We start from the raw sequence: 18,714 nt of genomic DNA on the forward strand, positions 1-18,714 counted from the left end.
TTATAAGAAAAGCAACAACAGAATGCACACTGTGGGGTGGAACGATAGTAACCCACAAAAATCAACTGGTTATGTCAACATCCATCAAATTTCCTACTGGAGATATCTGGGTTAGTCCGTGCTGACCACGAACCTTGATTTCCTTAATGAGAGGCAAGTGAGCTGGCCACTCAACCACTGTGGCCACTAAATGAAACTGGAGAAAACAAAACCATTACAAAATGTATAACATTCAATGTAAGATACTAAATCTAGAATAAAATTTAGCCACAAAACACAATCTTACCAACATCAGTTGTTTTGTCAAGTTTCATGGTAATTTTCTCCATCGGATTACCTGCCTCTGAAATGGTTCTCGATAATGATAAATAATCTTCTTTATTTTGGCCATTTATTTTCTTATGAGTTTTTTTCTGTTTCAATTTGTTATTGGGAGCAGCAGCATCTGTAAAAACATGCGAACTGCACCTCTGGAAATACTTTTCATATATATATATATATATATATATATATATATATATATATATATATATATATATATATATATATATATATATATATATATATATATATATATATATTGCAGATGAAAACTACTATAAAATTAAAAAAACTTAATATTCAAAATATATATAGTTTAATCAGAACTTCAAATTTATTTTTCATAGACCACCATAAAGAATGAGTGAAAAAGACTCAATGATGAAACAAATTTCATAAAAAGCTGTGACCAAAACAAAAGAATAATTTCATTTTCTTAAATACATTTTAACTAAAATCTACAACACGAGAACAAAATATTTTAAAAAATACTTACTAAAATGATACATTACTGCACACATATGCAACATCTATGCCCAGGACACACTACATTTCTGATTTTTCAACATTTTGTGCCAGAAAATCCAAAATATCATTGGTTCAGAGGATTGAATAGGCTACAGTAAGCTGGTGGAAGAAAAACATAACAAGAGAGCTATGTTTCTCTCTTATGAAGATGCTTTTTGCATTATAATAATTATTTTTAAATCCAAAACCAGCTCAAGCCCCTTATATGTGGCATTTTTTAGTACTTTGGTTAAAAGCAAAATATCCAACTAAGTTCTGTTGAAAGAGAGATAGACAAATACAGTATATACTCGTGTATAGCGCGCCCTTTTTTCCCCTCAAGTAAAGGAAAAAAATAAGGATGCGCGCTATACACGGAAAAATAAAATTTGAGGGGGGGGGGGAGGCGGGGAGGAGTGGAAGTCGTTAACTGCCGGGTGACCGGTGACGTTTCTGGCCAAACCACACACATACGCACAAGCAACAAGGCCTCTGTTTCATTCACACACACACACACACACACACACACACACACACACACACAGACTCACAACCTGGTCTCTCGCACACACACACGCTCACAGCACACACACACGCGCGCTCACAGCACACACACACGCGCGCTCACAGCACACACACACACAAACACACACACACACATACGTGTGCGCGCGCAAGCTCGCACATCATTGTCTCTTGTTTATTTTTAGACCTCCCCCCTTTACAGAAAGCCAGCTCAGAAGCTAGTAAAAAAGAGAGACAGAGAGAATATTGTCACCAGTTCCCCCCCCCCTCCCCGGCCGCTTTCTCCGCTTCCTCCATTCCTCGTCCCAGCAGCGACTGGTGAGTCATCTAGTTCTCGGCGCCAGCTTAGCAACGTAGCGCGGCACGCCTCCCTCCCTCCCGACCACGTGCCAGTTGTGACGATACAGCGCTTCATTATCTTCCGTCTACACAGCAGAGTTTAAGTATTTTCCTGACGCATCACCACACATCAATTTAAATAATCAGGTACCACAAAATGTTAGTAAAATTTATTTATGGGGAAAAAAAATTTCAATTTTTTTTTCTTTGGAATTTGTTGCAAAAATCGTGGTGCGCGCTATACACGAGGGCGCGCTATACACGAGTAAATACGGTACTTTTGACATCTGATAATGTTAACATACCCAATCCAAGTCCTCTCTATGGCAAATGTTAACCTGAAAGGTATGTGAGAAAAAGTAATTATTTTCATTCGGATGCCAGAATTTCAGGTGAGTCCATTTATCATGAGAAGGAGTGTTAAGGTTATGAGAGACATTTGGCTTATCTTTAAAAGGCAACATATAAAAGTAAACTCATAGGTGAAATAACACTTGGATTTATAGAAGTAACTTCTCTATTTGATATTTGTGTTAAGAATATATAGTTTTACCGTAAATGAATCAAGAAATACCACATATTTATATTTCTTAAAGTGTTGGTTATGTTTGTTTTATAGTGTTTGATTGCATAATCATCACACTGTTATTTCAGGGTAGCAAAATTTAAAAATACAATTTATAGCATACAAGTTGCATGATATTTTTGGTCCTGCTGTTAGATTGTGAGCAATTTGTGTAGGTATTAAACAAGACCTTGCCCAAGATCACAGGACGAAGTTGCAGTCTGGCTTTGTGGTGGTTATAATGGGAAAATAGAGTAATTATAGTGCTGGCTTTGAAATAAAGGTACTGTATTTACCTGTGTAAACCAAGCAGTTATTTGTAAAACGTGTGTTGAAAAATCATGGTGCACCACTTATTCAAAATTTGACAAAACTCATGGCAAAGCTGCATAGCACACGCTCAATTAGGCTCCAAGGTTGGTTAACATGATGTTGCTTAACGGACATCTTGCACGTGGTTTGTGTTTTTTCCTGTGAGGGAGACATTGCAATGATTATTAAAGGTTTGAGGTAGCGATCATCTACGTCTGATGAAAAAACTTAAAATGATTAAATATGAGAATTCTTGCCTTGGTAACAAAAAAAAATTTGTGGAAAATCTTATACAAGACTGGTGAAAAAAAAGTTGATTTTTAGTGATGGTGGTATTGTAATAAAAATTTTATTTCAAAGGGGAGAATTAGTTGTATGTGATTTCTCAACAATTTCCCAATATGTATTTTGTTTTATAATCTTTCTAACATATCACTGATTTTGGTCATGTGTGCTGTCTATTCTGTACATTTGACACTGGCTGATTTCAGTGTTTGTCTTCATGTTGTCTTTGTGTTCATCTTTCTTGTTCATTCTTGTGGTTTCTCTATGACATACAGTTAAGACCAGCAATGGCATATGTCCATGAACATCTTTTAAATTTATGTACACATGTTATAATTTACAGTTAATTCTTTAATAATATGTACACTAGTAATTTCCATGCAACATATTTTTTTTTATGAAAAACTTTACCTGCACATAAATGCTTTTCTCATATAAATGTTGCATCCTTACTTTTCAAACTTAATTTTAGCATAAAATATGTGGCAATTATGCAATAAAATAAAACATGGTAGCTTCCTTTTTTCCCTGATACCAGGTTGCAAGTTATTAGTACAATCAAGAGCCCATTACTTGGAACAGTTTTCAGTTTCAGCAGCAAATAAATATATTAATAAAATTAGTCGGAATGTAAGAAAATTCATGAAAACTCTGGTCTACCTTAATACTCTTTGAATTTTTTAATACTTTTTCAATGTGGTTTTAAAAGAAAATGTTACTGTCCTAAGTTAGGAGATAATCCCCTAACTTATGACAGTATATATTTGGCATGCTGTTTCATGTTAAGATGCCTGTGACTCTACTTCGGTACTTAAAACCTTTTTTAAAAACAATTCTCAATATAGAAACCTATAATGGAATTAATGTTTAAACATTTTCATACAACAAAAGCCTTTATTAGAAAGTAATTATAATGAACTTATATGAGTATATGAGTAGTCAGTGACAAAGTTTCAGTGTTGCCTTTTTAAAGCTTAAAGTGTCTGAACTTTACTATACTATTTTAAACATTTTTCTCAACAATAACTTCAAAAAGTATCTTTATAAGTAAAACATGTATCATCCTCTTACTTCAGAAAATGATTCAACAACTTGTTTGATTTGAAGAAGCTCACCTTCCTACTCCACATCTTCAACATTAGTAAAATCAAAACCATTTGTGATCCCTTATATTTTGGCATTGAGCTAATTTTGAAGGTAGCTTTGTTTTTTCTATAATTCTACCCATAAACTCTTTTTTAGCTTCATTATTTTTCCTTTCATCATAGGTAAATTCAACCAGAACAAAATCATTTTCTTGGATAGAGGCATCAGACAGTGTTTCACTGATATGATCAACCTTCATTTCTTCAACATCTGTATAAACATGACTCTGTTCATCAGTTGTTTCCAGATCAAGCTCTTCTTGAACTTCTTTATCAAGCAATTCTGAGAAATCTTCTCCAATTGAAGAGTTACTGTCATGTAAAGACATGGCTCCGTCACTTTTTCCTGAAGTAGTATCTTCTTGATTAACTCACATTTTATTGACTTTTTTTATTTCTGCAGATTTTCCTACATGCTTTTTCTTAATAGAAGCACTTTTATCTGTCCCTTCTTTTTCTGAATCTGCTTTTGGCTTCATATTTTGGTGGGTACAGAATTATTTTTTGATAAACATGATCTTTTGCCAAGCTTTTGCCAGGAGTAACGGTCAACATCTTCATCCTTGGGTTTGCTACGGTTTCCTTTTCAAAAGTGCTTTTAAGATATTCTTCAAATGATGATGTCCAGGCTGATGCTGAAATGTGGCCATCATCTATCTGCTTGTCACTTTTTGTCTAGGTAGACACTCAATGACTTTGTTTCTTTCAATGGTGAAATGCCACTCTTTTTGAATCCAGCTTTTAGGTTTGCAGCAGTTTTGTTTTCAAGTTCATCCAGTGTTTTCTACAGAAGTCTAGGAAACTGATCCTTCCTTATACACCCTTAATACTTAAACTTTCATTCTGTAAGTTCTCTGCACACTGTTTTTAAAGGGTTGAAAAATGCTAAATCACTGTTTGGTGGTAAAAGTATGAACCGAATGTTGTTCTAAATGCAATTACTCAAAATGTTTACGGACATATGACTAGCTAGGTCGTCGCCTTTTATAGCTTTTGGGAAGTCACCAAGCTATTTTAGATAAGTGACGACAGCTGTCATGTCCATCCTGGTCCCTAGGCCCGCTGTTGCCCATAGCCCTCTGGTCCTAGCATGAGTGTAACGAAGTGCTTTGAGTGGTGCTTCGAGCAGTGAACGCACCCGAGCGCAGCGGCTGGTGTGACGAACGACGTCCTCGGACCCAGACCGCGTACTGTCTCTCACGCATCTCGTGTGTCCCCCTCCCCTGCTTCTCGCTCGCCGTGCGCCGGTATGTGGGAGTCAGTCGTAGCTGGCCTGTCATCTGTGACGTACGCCTCTGAGCACTGCTCCGCACTTCGCCGCTAGAGAGTAGTGAGTGGTTCGCCATTTAGCAGCCAGTGCCTGAACGACATAGACCGAACTACGGACATACATAGACCGAACTAAGTGGCGTCTCGAGCGGCCGACAGCTTGAGGGGTCGCTGTTGTCCTGGCCCCCTGTTGCAAGCCACAAGGTGAGAACCCGTTCACTCCCTGAGTTTTAGGCTGGTCTGCGCCCTCGTCAGGACAGGGAATCACTCGCAACAGGGGTCAGAGTGCCAGGTGTCGTCAATAGCAATCATCAAATTGTTCACTTTGTCTTTTTAAAAAGCATCTAATCCATTTCTTTTCCAGCATGTTTTTGAACTATGGTTCAACTGCTCCTCTCTTATTGAGGACCTTCTTGACAATGAATCTGATATCGAAAGCAGTTTAAGGAAATCCCTACTCCCCCATTAAAGATAAACATTCAGACAGTTTGTTCTCTTCTACATCTAATACTGGTGGTTGGCCAAACCGTTGTTGTTGTACAATTTTCACTTTCCTCTGCACTGAGGATTTTGGAACACCAAGCTTTTTCTCAGCTTGCCGATAACTCATACCCTTGCGAACAGCTTAAGCCGACAGAACAATGGAATCATCATCAAAAGTGTAATATCCCTAATTAATTTTACTTATGTTGTCAAAAATAACTTTTCAAAATGAAAAAAAAAAAAAAACATACAATTGTACACATAAACTAAATATAATCATTATTGATATTAGTATCCTAACTTGGGGCACCGTCCCAAGTACCTATGTGCAATTTTTTTTTGGAAATTGTTATATAAATGGATTTGTTACATAAAAATTATGTCAGAAACAGATCATATTACCAAACATAAGTGGCTAAAGAAATCAGGAGTCTGCATGGTCCAGAACTTACTAATGCTAATGATCTGAGCACTCAAAAGTTATTCCATTAAAAAAAATTACCTGTTTTGGCATAACATTCTAAGCACATAATTCCAAAAATGTTATTTTCACAGCTCTATAAGTAACAGCTATCCCTCTATCGACACATGCCACTTCTAGAGTGACATCAGAAAAAATCAGGTTTGCCAGCCACAAAAACCAGATGGTTACAAATTGTCCGAAGTATGGGCTCTTGACAGTACCCATTTCTAGTTTTTTGAGAAGAAAATAAATGTGATATCTAGCATGGTAAATTCTAGAATGTTCTAGAAGGATGTGTCCCACGGCTCAATTCTACCATCTTGCGTCACTCACTAGGTGACCCATAAATTTAATTCAAGTGATGTAGTGCAAAGCTGTAAACAGGCAATTTTCCATACATTTGCCTTCAGGGATTAGTATTTCCTGGTTGAACCGAAGTTATTATGTAATCAACTGTGGAAAGTGTTTTCAAAGAACATTTTTATCAATATTATTACTTTTGTTTTTGATGCCACTGGACAGTGATAGCTTGGTTTGGGTGATAAAATTTATTGTTCGTGTTTCAATGAAGAACAATTTGGAAAAGTGTACTGGCAGGTATTTCAATAATTGTTTTTGGATGGACAATATATTTAAAAAATCTTCAGTAATTTTGCCAGTTGGTAATCCATCCTCAATTCATTTAAACAAAACTAAACTCGAAATTCAGAATTCTTGATCCTATAGCAGCACTAACATGTAACAACAATTTTTACTGAAATTGTGTTATGTCGTCTTTAGCAATTCCAGTCTGATTTGTTAGAAGGCAATCTTGGAACAACTTTGTCCACTTTGAAAATAAGTGTTAGAAAGACTATTTAGATAGTTGACAGCTTATTTGCAACAATTATTATTGTGTTTTCAAGAATTTTGTAATTTAGGGGCAATATAAACTAAATAGCTCATTTTAGGAAAGACTTTATTCAAAATCAGTCAAGCATTTAATATTTGCTTGCCAGTGTTTTTGTACAGTAAACAGGCATTTCTGTGCAGCAAGGGCTACATAGCCTTATTTATGGTTTAGTTGTAAATGCATAAAATTATTCAATTAGTGAAGCACGGCTATTTTTTGCCTCTTGAACAAAATTTTTATTTTTAGCAAAGCTTGTATAAGCTACCATTAGAAGCACCAACTTCTCCTAGTGGTACGGTGCTGGTCCCAATGGAAACGTTCTTCACACACATTGTAAGATACGAGAGTAAAGTTTCATCTGACTCATCACAGAGGTGTGATTCCATACGAGGCCCTATGTCTGTTATAGCTACGAAACCTCATTACCTTTATTGCATAGAGAAAAAAAAGATTTAAAAGAAGCCATCAAATTAGGAAGACTAACATGAGAACAAGCGAATGAACGAACAAGGAGCTACGTGATATGCTGAGAAAGTCGCAGTTGAGGGAGTGACACTTGAATTGGCTAGTTTCGGACTCAAAGGCATCTCTCACAGCTTGTATTTCTACTAAGTATGTAACTATGCATGAGGCTTCAACAGAATGATAAAGAAAGCAGCTCAAAAAAGTGTTTTCAGTAAGTGATAGCAGACATCACAGAACTGAATGAAATATTTTATTGGGAATGCATTATGTAACGACTTGTCCTGTGACTTGTATGTTTGAATATTAAACTTTAACACAGGAAAAATATATATATATATATATAAATAAAATAGCAAGAGCTGTCAAGTACTTCAGGCAACAATTTCTACACTGTTGCATAACATTGGTTACATATCAACACTTACCCTTCTTCACTATTTTAGCTTCCACTCTTGGACGAACGACGCCCACTATTTTACATATTGTTAGACACTCTGGATGACTGATGGGTTCGTACTGCAGTCTCTCCCCTTTCCAAAACTGGAGTGGTGCGACGCGCTGCCGCTTAGACTTCCTGGGGCCTTACAGCAAACAAAATGCACACTATTACAAACAGTACTCTTTTGTCATGGCCAAGTGTTATAAATTAACCAAATTTGCAGTTTAAAATAAATTTTTAAATTCACGAGCCACCACATACAATGCACTCACTACAACACAAATGCTTCTTCCCCATAATATACCACAGCTTAGTAAGATTGTAACTTATACAAAAAGAAACAGTATTAGTGAAATATAATATAGTATTTATAAAACATTTTCACATGTTGTGCTCCATATGCTCTGCAACATTTATCCAATCCCCTTCTCAGAATCTCAACAGCATTATGTTCACAAAATGCCCTTCACATTCTCCAAATGCTGAAATAGATCTGAAATTGAGTGGACAGATCAAATAACTTCTACCAAGGCACTCCAAACATTCAGTCATCCATTCGTTTGTTTCTTCGCACATTAATTCATTCACTTATTTCAAGTTTATTAAGAGCTCAAGTTGCATCATTCAGTCCTGAGTCTTCAGTAAGGCCTTGAAATTTTCTGAAGTCCAAGGTAGCACCAAGCTTTTGTATTCTACAATAGAAGCACTATGCATCCCAAAGCTACCATTAGAAGCACAAACGTTTCTTTGTGGTAAGTTGTTGGTCTCAATGGAGGAGTGTTTGTCATAAGCATTGAAATAATTCTTTAATTTTATATAAACTACGGAAATAGAACTGCTGTTTGGTTATTTTATAGTAACTGATACATCTATTGTATAATGTCCTAAAATTTGCTTTATGAAAACAGTTACCTAAACTTAATTTTACAATCATTATTAATACAAATAAAGGGCCCTGGGGCATAAATTTTGTCGGGCCCCATCCCTATTACTTAATACACAACTCTTCAAACCACTAACTATTTAAAAAAACTTAAAGTCTGCAAATATTTTAGGGATTATAAGGCTAAATAAATAGGACAACACTAAGTGATTTTTAACAGAATTTTAAGAAAACTTTTTTAATGTTTCCTCAATAAAACATAATTTTCAACTCTTTTACACCTTTTCAAAAAATATGATATTTTTTTTATATTTTATTATTTACATACTACTCAACAACTTAAAATCTAACATACTAAATAGTACTGAATAAATTAAAGGTCAATTACACAGGCCAACAAGAAAAAAAAAGTTTGGTGCCTAGGATTTTGGAACTGATTTTAGCTATATTTGGAATGCTGAATCTAAGTATGAAATTGGTTTTTTTCTATCAGCTCTACTTTTTGAGGTAAATGTGGCAAAAGAATAAAAACCGCCTGCTTGACTTAAGCCACTTCGTCACAGGGATCCCCCAGGCTGGGAATCCCATCCTTCATTTCAACGCTTCAACTGAATTTGAGGACAGTTTGTGAGTTTTAGCCCTGCAGGATAGATTGAAGTTGATAAAAAATGAATTCCAGTAGCCGTCGTGTAAATCATCCTGATGTGTTTTGCTACATATGCGGAGAATACACAATAAAAGATAACAGAAAGACTGTTAGTGACCTTGTAAAGAGAACTTATCATGGATACTTTGGTGTTAAGCTCAGTGATCAGGATAAATCCTGGGCACCGTATCAGGTTAGTAAAACTTGTACAGAACATTTACTAGCGGGAAAAGAAAAAGTTTGAAATTCGGCGTACCGATGGTTTGGAGAGCACCCAAAAACCACATTAATGACTGTTATTTCTGTCTAGTAAATATTACTGGAATCAATCTAAACAACGGTAGCAAGTGGACTTATCATGATTTAATCACTGCAAGACCCCCGGTCCCTCACTCAGAGGAAGTACCGATCGCAGCATTTCACCAGCTTCCAGAGCTTTCTGAGGACGAATGTTGCCCTATAACCACCCTTCTGATATAAATGAAGGTTACAGTCATTATGAGAGGATGTCAACAACTCCTGAACGTTTCAACCAGAATGAGTTAAATGACCTTGTCAGAGATCTTAATCTGTCAAAAGAAGCTTCTGAATTACTGGCTTCCAGGTTGAAAGAAAAAAAATTTACTGAACAAGGAACCAAAATTACATTTTACCGTACAAGAGAAAAAGTTCGGCTACCATTCTTCTCTCAAGAAGAAAATCTTGTATTTTGTCATGATATTACAGGACTCCTGCAAAAAATTAGTCTTCCTGAATATTTTACAGATGATTTATTGATAACTCAAAGCAAAGCTTGAAATGTGTTCTTCTACACAATGGAAACAAATATGGTTCAATACTAATTGCTCACTCAACGACAATGAAAGAAACATATTGCACCACAGATTTGGTCTTGGAGAAGATAAGATATCGTGAACATCAATTGAGTGATTTGTGTGGACTTAAAAATGGTAAACTTTCTCCTCGGACAGCAAAGTGGCCACACCAAATATCCTTGTATCTTGTGCCTCTGGGTTAGCAGAGCAAAACACACCACTGGGTTAGAAAAGAGTGGCCTAAGAGAGAAGGCATGGTCGATGGAGAAAAAAACCTATTAACGAACCCTTAGTTGAACAAGAGAAAATTATCTTTCCTCCACTGCATATCAAGCTGGGCCTTATGAAGCAGTTTGTAAAGGCTCTTGATAAATATGGATCATGCTTTGCATTCACTTGCAGGACAGAATAGTTTTGGAGCGAGCCTATATTACAATGAGCTTTTGCACGGATAATACAAGTCCCTACAGCTATAGACATAAAAACTGTAGGAGCAATTGAGATGGTGTTTTTAAAAACCAATTCCATTCATTATGAAAATCTTTCATTCTTTAGACATCCAGCCATCTTTAATAGCAAAAAACTTTGCAGCTAATAAACTTTTTGATGTCAGTTTCTGAAGAAATGCATTTTAGGATTTTAAAAAATTATATAACTGAAATATGGAGCATTTTTGCTTTAGATTTAATTGGTTGCACCCTAAGATATGAATTTACTAACAAAAAAATATCTAAACTGAATACACCTGTAGGTTAATTTTTTTGATGTAATACATTTTTTAATACTTAAAAACAGTTCCCAGGGAAAAAATTACATTTTTTTTAAACCCTTATTTGCAATTTAGTATCTAAAATATATGTCACCTGATGCGTATTTTGATGCTTTACAATATGCAAAAATGCTTATCCAAAAAATACAATTTTAAATTCATATGATATGGCAACAGTGCACAAAGATACAAGGTCAGCACCAAAAAGGTAAAAGGTAACAAGCATCTACCTTGCTCCTTATGGTAACTTCATTATATATTGAATTAAGAAAAGTAAGTAAATTTGTTACTGTCATGCTAATTCCAAAACCATGTTGATTTAGGAATAGCATGTTTTTATATGGAAATTTAATTGTTTCAAAATTTTTTGCAAATCCATGAAATAAAGATATAGGTCTATAGTTGGAGATAATTAGTTTTCTTCCTATCTTTGGATAAGGATGCCCTTATATCTTCCTTTTGATAGGAAAAAGATGGTGTTTAATGGTCTTATTAGAAATGTGTTGAATTAAGGGTACAAATAAATGAGAACCTCCTTTTAAGATGAAATTCAGAAATCCATCGGGGCCTGTTGACATAGTAGATTTAAGACTTAATACTCCAAAGCACAAGACTCTCATAAAATAGAGGAAAATGGAATTTTATCAATAAATTTGCAGCAATAAATGTTATAAAAATACCTACTAGAATCAGCATCCTTTGAACTCAACCTCTTGAGACTGCGGCGTTGATTTTTCTTACTGTTAGTTTCTTGAGAAATCCTAGATTCCTTTTTCTTTGCGAGCACAGCAGTTGGCTTTGGATCTGGCGCATTTTCTTCAGATGTTTCAGAACTTGCAGGCTCAGGTTCTAGGACACAAGATGATAATCACATCAACTTGAAAATAAACAAAACACAAAATCTTCCTATCTTACAGTTAAGATAAACATCTCATTGACAACGAGGTGATTAGGGACTATAACACAAAACACAGAAATAGGATATTAGGAAAGGAATTGGCCATATCCCAGTATTTGTCGGGAGTCATTTAGAAAACCCATGAAAACCAAAATCAGGAAGGCCAGGTTGTCTGGAATGTACGTCCAGTGTATAGTCACTATCATCTTGCTCCATATTATTATTAATAATTAATCTACTCTATACTCACTTATCAAATTAACTATGCATGGATTACTAATTAGCAACTGAGTCAGCTTACTGCAAAAGTATATACAAAATATAATTTATTTTCCAAATAACAGTAGAACCCCGATTTTGCGAACACGGATTTAACGTGAAACAGTGATTTAACATAAAGGTTTTCAGGAACCATCAAAAAACACTAATTTATTAAAATAATAATATAGATTTCCAAAAAATGAAAGTAAATTAAAATGGAATATTATTAAAAAATACACTCTGTGGTGTCAGTAATAGAATGGAGGTACTATATATTAATATGTGCCTTTGCATCATCTGTCCAAATACGAAAAAATTAAAAAAAAATTGTTCAAATTGCTTAAAAACTCCGGGCGCTGTAACTGAATTGTGTAGGTGCGTGCCATTGCGCGCGCCTGGATAGATAGACTGTCCGCGACACATGACGTCATGAAGGGTTTCTTTGTCCGCATCCCCCTCCTCCTCTACTATCCCTGGCTTGACTCACCACGTTATCTTCCAAACACGTCCGCATAGTAACAGTGCTAGCCAATAATAACACGTTTCCAAATATTCCCTTTCCCATCCTCCAGGTTTTTTCAACTTGTGACCACGTCACACCAATACGCCATTATCATTATTCTTTAGAGGTGTAAAAGTAACGAAAAAAAGCATACCCGTATGTATTCGTTACTATAACAATTAGTACTCGTTACTATTGTATCGTTACGTTACTCGTTACTTCTCATACCGCATAACATACTATGTTATGTTGCAGCAACGAATTGAGTCGTATTGCGTACGCGTACAGTATGACGTTGCGTAAATAACAATAAATAGAATATAAACAATTAACAATATTTGATAATTAACAGTTTTTGTTAACCAAGAAACAATTAAATCTCAATAGAGGGTTTTTTTTATTATCTCTTTTAAGATAAGAACAAAAAACGTGAAAATATGCGATAATAAAAAACAATAACATACATATTTCTAATTTGTAAACAATACTTTCTTACGTTGTTTCTGTTCCAATCTCAAACTTTGTCTACACACACAATACCTTTAATAAACAGTAAAAACCCTTGACGACAAATTTCAAAATTTTACTTTACTTAATAAACAAACATCGTTCTTTGTAATGCAAATTCATCGAATATGCGCGCGCATGCGTAAAACATACGAAAAATGCGAGTAATGAAATGCAGCCGTGTGTAGCGTTTCGTTACTCGTTACTAGATAGCACACCCGTTACTCAGTACCGAATACATGCGATTTGCTACAGCTCTATTATTCTCAGTAAGAGCTTTGTGCGCGGTGTTTAGTTTTTGGAATACGTTTTTTATAAGTGCTGTTCGGACTTTGATTTTTTGATTTTCTTCTTGGATTTTTACTACAGATTGCAATTGGAATTGACTACACTGCTTGTTGACAACCTGCTTAGCTTTTTTACTGGTACATGACTTTATTTACTAACCATTTCTTTCTGGGGATTGTAAATAATTAATCATTGGTATCAAGACATCAAGATGAACGTAAATTTGAACATGTCAAGGCAGCGAGAAAACTGGTGCGTATACCAATAAACTAGTATTATAACTGGACAAAACTGGAACACGGGCGGTGGAGCTTTTATTTTATATTTTTTCGCTAAGCTCGCGTCTATTGGCTGGCTGCTGATGTTTTATGCCTCATTTTTCACTGTTTCTGAAAATCTGTATGTACGACCGAGGTGTACGTACGAACCGGGGGCCGTACGAGTGAGATAAAAAAACGTTGAAGATGGAAAGTTGACAAAGTCTGAGATAGCACGGCAGCACAAGATATCAGCGTCGACCCTGTCTACGATATGGAAACGTGAGGACGCGATTATGAGTGAGGGGGTCATTGAAAATCGGTAAATCGGTTTTAACGAAACATCGATTTAGAGTAAACATTTTTGGTAACCATAGCACTTCGTTAAATCGTGGTTCTACTGTAATATAATCTATGAAACATTTAGCTGGGTAACAAACATTCAGAAATAAAAGCATTTATGTAACTGGTAAATTGTTTCATTTTTATTTATTTTCAGTCCAAATTAAAAATAATATTAGTAGTATTGAAATGAATCACAGGTGCTAGGTTACATCAGTACAGTGTTTTATCGCAGAATCATCGCACGCGCGTAATCGTCGCAACCATACTTTAGGCTGTCAAAAAAGGGATAAAAAAACTTCTCGCGTAAACGTTGCATGATGTTTTTCGTCCCGCTAGTAGATGCCGAGCACTTTGTGTAGGTATCTTTCCCGTATAAAACAATGTATTTTTAAGTTAAATTAATTTAATTAATTATTTTTAAGTTAAGTAGAAATCTAATATTTTGACGACAGTCGTCAGGCCCTCCTAGACGTAGAGGCCGTACCTGTCCACCAACGTGGGTCTAAGGGCGGTATTTTCCCCATGGTGCGACTTAAGTGCAGTGTTGTGTCTACGATCAAGGACGCACCCGCGTGCGCCCTGGAACGTCCACAAACGAACACGTGTCTTGTTTAATAATTTCTATTGTTTTATAATTATCTTGTGATTGTGTAAAAACTCACGAGCGGCTACGTTTTTGTATAGTAATTTGTAATGCTTTCATAATTCTTAATAACTTGTGTTTACGTTTTTTGTATAGTAATTTATAATGTTTTCATAATTCTTTAATAATCTGTGTTTAAATATTTTTGTATTTATTTTCAATTGCAGTGCTTGTAACATGTAGATCCGCAACCTGGTCAGCCACGAGTCGCGTCTCTCCCACGCCGGCCTATTTCCCCTTCCCTTCCTCCGCGGCCCGCACGATGCGTTGCGTGGGTGGGCGGGGAGGCAGTCGCTTGCAAGACTTCGAGCAGAGCAGACGTGCTCTCGCTCGCTCCGCGCGAATCGCGCTCTAAGCACGGCTGAAATTTCGCTATCAGCAAGTTTCGACACGGGACTGCCTACGCAGTCAGTTCAGGTCGCGTACGAGTTATTTTACGTGTATTTTCGGGAGACCAGGTCACGGCGGGGGAGAGCGTTCGTCCTGCAACGTGTCGGCCAGGCTGCGACAGGGCTTCAGCGAAATAAACTCGCTCGGGTAAACGGACAGCAACTTCTTCTCCTTTCTACCTTAATCAGAACCTCTAACCTCTAAAAGATTCCATCCCGGTCCTACGTTTCCCGGTACCCGGCCACGTTGGCCTGAACTCCACTATCTCTCCGACTGGAGCTACGCGGGCAACGTAGGGCGAGTTTCAGGACAATTTGCAACAGGGACTTAGGGACCACAGGGCGAGGGACGTCAATTTATACGACGTTGTTTGACGTGTAAATTTTCTTATAAAGACGTTTTTAAAAGTTATTTCCTTTATCTCATCGTCTGCGTCGCCGCGGTGTAGGTATAATCTAAAATTTAATTTCTGTCATTACCACTTATTTATTTAATTAACGTAAATACAAAGTTGTCTGACGTGTAAATTTTCTTTTAAAGACGTTTTTAAATGGTATTTCCTTTATCTGATTGTCTGTGTTACCGCGGCGTACTGCTTATAAAAATGTAGCCAGCGCATCATTCATGTTTGGTTATGTTGCTTCCCGTATAGAGAGCGCGCACATAATCGAATATTGATATCTCGCCGATTGGATGCAACGCGCGCTCTCTGTCAGGTGCCGAGTTTACTACTTTTGATAGCCCGCATTCTTTCGTGGCAAGTGTGTACTACAACATGTTAGTTCACGTCAGATTCAAGTGGCTTGCGTTCTCGTTAGAGTTTTGGTTTTTCTATTTAAAGTTGAAGAAAGGTTTTTGTTTAAGGAATTATATATAGATTGTTTGGCGTGCTCTTGTATACTCCACCTTTTTTTAAATAAATGTACCTTCCATGAACGGGTTTTGTTTTTAAGAATAACTTTACCTAACAAAAATTTTTTTTCCGCATAATGGTCGCATCCCTACTTTTCAAATTTGATTTTAGAATAAAATCTGCGACGATTATGCGAGAAAACATGGTAATTAATTTGCAAAGAAAAATTAGCATTTTTATTCTGAATTTTAACTTATCACACAGAATCAGTATAAAATCACCATAAAGTAAAGAAAGATTACAACGAGGGTTAAATGTTTTTTTGGACATACACCTTTGCTGGTTACACTGTATTCTATAAAGATAACAACAGCCAATCAGCACACATTTCAACATGCAAATCACAGTTTCTATCAATACAGCACATAAAATACAAGATTTTCTAACAGACACACCTCCTCCAGGATTGTTTGCCCCTTATTGGCTATCAAACATCTGCAATGCATATGTTATAAAATAACTTGGCTGATTGCATCTATTTTTGTACATGCCCATACACACAAACTAAGCTGTATTTTCATGCTCGAAAATAACAGGAAATTTTACAGTTCTCTCAGTTTTATATTTAATGCTGAATAACAAAACAAACTAGTTTTAAGAAATAAAATATCCCTACACCAAAATACAAACTGATCAATATGGAAATTAATACAATAAAAAACCAGTGCACAACAATTGTACTTCAAAATCAATCTTTCTGTATTGAGATGGAGCTGCTATCATGTGCTTTTAAATTTAATTACACTGGCTAAAACATATGATGCTCTCAGAATTCATTGCTTAAATATATAAGATTACACCACCATCAAGCTGACCTCTCAAGTCATGCCTACAAAAAAAATCTACGATAAAGTATGGTCTCGAAGGTTACACAATGTTGTAGCTTTGTGTGTCCCTACCCTTCCGAGCTTTTAAAATTATTTTTCGAAAGGAATAAATATTGTGTTTTTTAGTTATTCAGATGGATCAGCTGGGCATATAAGTTCAAGGTTATGGTGACCTAGTTTTGTATTTATATTTTACTGTTGTTAATATTTTTTGTAAAAGTTTCCAATATTTAGTAATTTTTATTTATATAAGCTATTTATATTTGTAACCAAATTTTTCAGTATTTTATTTTCTTTAAATGTGATTTTTATGCCTACATTTTACACATGTATTCATTTAGAAGTGCTCATTATTTTTTCTAGACCAATGGATCTTGTGTTTGTGAAAGAAAGGATGAGAAATAGGTGTGCAACATGGCAGTGCCAAATTTCAAGACAATTTATCAGTTATTGAGACTATCTGGATTTACGTATGTAGTCTTATGATGGAAAAAATGGCTCCCATGGGAAACTGTAAATTTAATCAGAAAAGACTTTGTAATAATGTGATGGTTCTTTTCAGAGACAGCTAGATGCTAAGGTAATAATGTCGCGGTTCAAAATTTTGCAGGGTTTTTGAAATAAAATTTGGGGACTTTACTGATGGGACTCTGGGCTGGCTGCTCTGTTCACTCGTCGGCGCAAGTGACGTGACCAAGTAATTGGGGCACGGGGCCGGCGTGGTGCGCTGCTGCCTTGCAGATTACACATGCTTTTGTATTTTGCTTGTTCGGCCGTGCGCTGGCACAGACACTGGCCGCAGTTACTAGGGCGCGCTGTCGTAACAGGCCGTGCAGTGTGGCCTGCACGTCTGGGTAGAGGGGGTAGTCTTCTCAGCTGTCCTGGTCAGTTGTTTGTAAATTTGGCTTCAATAACCAGCGTTTGTTATGGTAGGTGCGGCAGTGCGCAGAAATTTAAGCACAAGTGAGCGTAATCTCGGGGCTCACTCAGGCGGAGGCTATGCCTCTTGCCTGTGGAAACGAGTCGCTTAGTTCGTGATGTAGTTGTATTTAAGCTCACTCAGGTGGAGGCTATGCCTCTTACTTGTGGAAACGAGTCGCTTAGTTTGTGATGTAGTTGTGTTTAAGCTCACTCTGGCATAGGCTATGCCTCTCGTCAGTAGTAACTAGTCGGTAGAAGAGTCCTAGATTAGTTTTAACGTGAGGAATCAAGAAATATTCATCGTAATTGAGAGTGAGTATTGAAATTTTTTTTTTTTTTCAGTTTAATAATAAATTATGGTGTTGATGCTATTACGTTAAAGTTTTAGTAAAGAATTAGGGAAGAGTTTAGTGAAGTTCTCTCTCTTTTGTATGGTTGTTGAGTCGTTATTACTTTAATCATATCTGAGAGATCATTATTGTTAACTTTATTTGTTCATAATCTGTAAAGCCTGATACTTAAGACTAATTTTGGTTATTTGAAGTTTAAAAATAAAATGTAAAGTCATTTTCATTTAGTATTAAGTAATATTTAAAAAAATCTCCTTTAATTCATCCTTCACCAGACATCCTGTACGGGATGACGGACCTATTCGTTTCGATCCTTGGTACATTAAAGTAGTATATTTTTAAGTTAAGAGGAATTGTTTAATGCCTTTCGCAAATTATAAGTAGATGCCAAGCAAGTATGTCCTCTGAGTTACTTTTTTCCCTCCAGTGAAGTTAAATAAAACGCATTATAGTTTTCTATGGATTTAATTTGACCTTTGATTTGGTAGA

General features: G+C 36.0%; 1 protein-coding gene across 3 annotated transcripts in view; it reads right to left on the reverse strand.

The window, feature by feature from the left end:
* LOC134534559 (uncharacterized) overlaps positions 1 to 18,714 on the reverse strand; it is a 56,112-nt gene that overhangs the window by 16,774 nt on the left and 20,624 nt on the right. For all 3 annotated transcript variants that reach the window (XR_010075505.1, XM_063373051.1, XM_063373044.1), the window contains exons 6-8: positions 11,808 to 11,972; positions 7,997 to 8,152; positions 287 to 445 (exon numbers count right to left, since the gene is read on the reverse strand). Coding sequence is in view for 2 of the 3 variants with exons in the window: in XM_063373051.1 (XP_063229121.1) it covers positions 287 to 445; positions 7,997 to 8,152; positions 11,808 to 11,972 (480 nt within the window). In the remaining variant the exon portion in view is untranslated. The remainder of the gene's footprint in view (positions 1 to 286; positions 446 to 7,996; positions 8,153 to 11,807; positions 11,973 to 18,714) is intronic.

Source organism: Bacillus rossius, chromosome 1, assembly GCF_032445375.1.
Source record: "Bacillus rossius redtenbacheri isolate Brsri chromosome 1, Brsri_v3, whole genome shotgun sequence".
Lineage (NCBI taxonomy): Eukaryota > Metazoa > Arthropoda > Insecta > Phasmatodea > Bacillidae > Bacillus > Bacillus rossius.